The sequence below is a fragment of the Hippocampus comes genome, unplaced genomic scaffold, assembly GCF_001891065.2.
Source record: "Hippocampus comes isolate QL1 unplaced genomic scaffold, H_comes_QL1_v1.1 scaffold470, whole genome shotgun sequence".
Taxonomy (NCBI): Eukaryota; Metazoa; Chordata; class Actinopteri; order Syngnathiformes; family Syngnathidae; genus Hippocampus; species Hippocampus comes.
In genome coordinates this window covers 297,700-300,727 of record NW_017805536.1, presented here as the reverse complement: position 1 = coordinate 300,727, position 3,028 = coordinate 297,700, and the positions used below count along the sequence as shown (strand labels likewise).

Here is a 3,028-nt window from a genome sequence, read left to right as displayed (position 1 = left end):
AACTGTGACAGCTATAGGAACATAAATAGAATTTAAGTTGACGTTTATGTTTATTCTGATTGGGGCTCTTAACATGATTTACAAATTAAAATCTTGTCAGTTCATGTTTAAAGTAAGTGATAGCTTTCAGTTTAACAGTTTAATGAATTGCATATAAAGGAGGACCCTATTTTTATAATCAGGACAGGCGGACGTCTGCTCTGTAAAAAGTTGTGTATTTTCGTGCCCAGGTATGTTTAGTTCACCAAGGCTGGGAACTTCTAATTTCCATTGCACAGACCTGGTGCACATGACATTTTGGTGACAGAAAGTAGATTAGACTTTAGACCAGGTAAAACCAGGTCTAAGTTGTGGTGCAGGTGGTGTAACGTGGTTTTGGTGGATTTGATCCACATATGAAAACTTTGACTGAACTTTGCGCTAGCTAAAATTGCTCTGTGCACGAAAATAGGGACTGAGATGTGTGTGTCTGTAAACCTGCTGCTCATTAAAAAAGTCAAATCATTCAACGATTCTTTTATTATACAATAAAGACAATAAAAGTAACACATTTATGAGGACAACAACGGTAAAATGTCCCCTTGACAACTGTGATGAAAAATAGAGCTGAAGCATTGCATCAGGCAGACATCAACCAGGCCTTTACAGTCGGAATGTGACTTGGTGCAGTTAAGGCTACTCCTGATACTGACGTTCTGTGGCAATAAAGAAGTCCTCCAAAACACTCCTCAGGTACTCGAAGGTGGGTCTAGTTTCCGGGTTCTCTCTCCAGCAGAGACACATAATATTATAAAGTCCATCTGAACACTTTTCTGGCTTTGGCATCCTGTAGCCCTGCTCCAGGTTCTGGATCACTTCAGGGTTGGACATACCTGAACATTGATAGAACAGTCAATTACCCGTGTGGTTATTGTGAAGGAATTTGTGTAAATATTGTAAAGAAAATGCAAATAAATGGTTACCGGGGTATGGTATGCGGCCATATGTGATTACTTCTGTTAGGAGGATCCCAAAGGACCATACATCAGACTTGATGGAAAATGTTCCAAAGTTTATAGCTTCTGGGGCAGTCCACTTGATGGGAAACTTTGCTCCTGTGAACACAAATGGAAAAGACCATTTGAGCTGCTGCCACGGTAGGAAGGTTGTGATGCTTCATGTTGGTGTAAAGTCAAATAGTAATATAAGTAAAAAGTCTAATTATGCTGCAGTATGTACAATTGTTGGGAAAATTAATATCGACCATGACATATATCTCTATAACGCTGAATGATAACATAACATACTAGAGTGTGGCATTCCATCAGGACTGATGGACTCACGTTTTTCTGGTGAATGACAAAAATTTCAAAAAAGTTGCTGGATTAAGCGCCAATGGAAGTGTATTTTCGTCCGTCACTGGAATCGTCACTACCCGATCAGCACCTTAACTGAGGAGCTCCCTTTTCGCTGACGAGTGACGGAAACACGTGCCGCGCATTTTGCATGTATTCGTTTGCAGGGGGCTACTACACCAGGATTGCTTTGAACGGAGCAAAGGAGTGGCTCCCTGTCCTCCGACAGAAAACAAACTTTGAACATCGCCTGTCAATTTGGTGAACTATGGTTGTGTTGGCTGCTAATTCTTAGTTCCCATTCTCTAAGCCTGCCCCTTTTTTACGTTGCAAATAATTGATAAAACTAGGCTAAATACTAAAAACATGTTTTCCCATAATGCTGCGGGGTACTGACTTGCGCATGCGCAAGTAAAAAAAAAAACAAAAAAAAAAACATGCAATGTTTTTAGCCTTGAGCCTTAAATTATACCAATAAGTTGGAAAATTAAGTAAACATTGTTTATTAGCAATTTTAATTTATTTTAAAAGATGTCTGCAGTGCATGATTTCCGTTCTGTATTTTTCCCATAATTCCACGGGGAATTGACTTACATGTGCAGATAAAAAAAAAGTTCTGTTTTGTGACTGATGTTGACAATCTTGGTCCGGCTTTAAATAATGACGGACTGATGATGACGGATGGGTGGCCTGGCCACTGGCAAATGATGAATGAGCTACCGGCAAAATGTATTGACTACTGTATCTACGGTGTATGAAAGATCTACTGGTATGCCTTACATGTATGCACTAGAATTGTATTGCATGTTAAATTTTCTTCAAGTTTCACAACATTAACTCTTTCAGGGACAGCGGTTACTACAGTGGACAGCTTATCATGTTATCAGGTTACAAGGTGCATATGAGGGTGAATATAATGAAATATGTTAACCCAACGAGGCCTTTTAGAATGCTTACTTATCTACAAGATGCTTGTGGAGGCTCTCAGTCGTACAGGAAAGTTCCATCGTAGAAAGGGTTCTGTCAGTCGTCATCTGTACCTGTGGGTAAAAAACAAAAAAAAACAAAAAAAAGCAAAAAAGGACGTTTCGCTTCTCTCACAGAAGCTTCGTCAGCGGTAGACAACCCTGAAGTCTCCGTGAAGACTCCGGGAAGTTGCTCTGCGCTAAAAAGCTGAGCGTGGCCTGTTTGAGGACTGGGTGGGGATGGTTAGTCACGCCCCTATGGTGAAGAGGCCCATTGGTTTCTAAACTCCCTATCATTGGGTCTTGATTAGGCCTATTGTTTGGGCTAAGGCTGAATAGCTACTTTCAGTTAGCCTGATCAGCATGTCTATGTCCCTTACTGGTCAACAAGTTATTGTAAATAGGAGACAGGTTAAATCTGATACCTCCTTCACGGTTCAGAGAGGGTGAAAATTTTTTAACAAAAATCGCTTCTTTTACCCCCATTTTTGTTAAAAAATTTTCACCCTCTCTGAACCGTGAAGGAGGTATCAGATTTAACCTGTCTCCTATTTACAATAACTTGTTGACCAGTAAGGGACATAGACATGCTGATCAGGCTAACTGAAAGTAGCTATTCAGCCTTAGCCCAAACAATAGGCCTAATCAAGACCCAACGAAAGGGAATTTAGAAATCAATGAGCCTCTTCACCATAGGGGCGTGACTAACCATCCCCACCCAGTCCTCAA

The 3,028-nt window shown here is 40.5% G+C and overlaps 1 protein-coding gene across 1 annotated transcript in view; it reads right to left on the bottom strand.

Moving 5' to 3' along the window:
• Positions 1-501: 501 nt before the first annotated feature.
• Positions 502-3,028, bottom strand: part of lck (LCK proto-oncogene, Src family tyrosine kinase) — a 17,598-nt gene continuing 15,071 nt past the window's right edge. Inside the window, exons 12-13 of the mRNA XM_019878300.1 lie at positions 963-1,094; positions 502-872 (exon numbers count right to left, since the gene is read on the bottom strand). Of these exons, the coding sequence (XP_019733859.1) occupies positions 676-872; positions 963-1,094 (329 nt within the window). The 3' untranslated portion in view covers positions 502-675. The remainder of the gene's footprint in view (positions 873-962; positions 1,095-3,028) is intronic.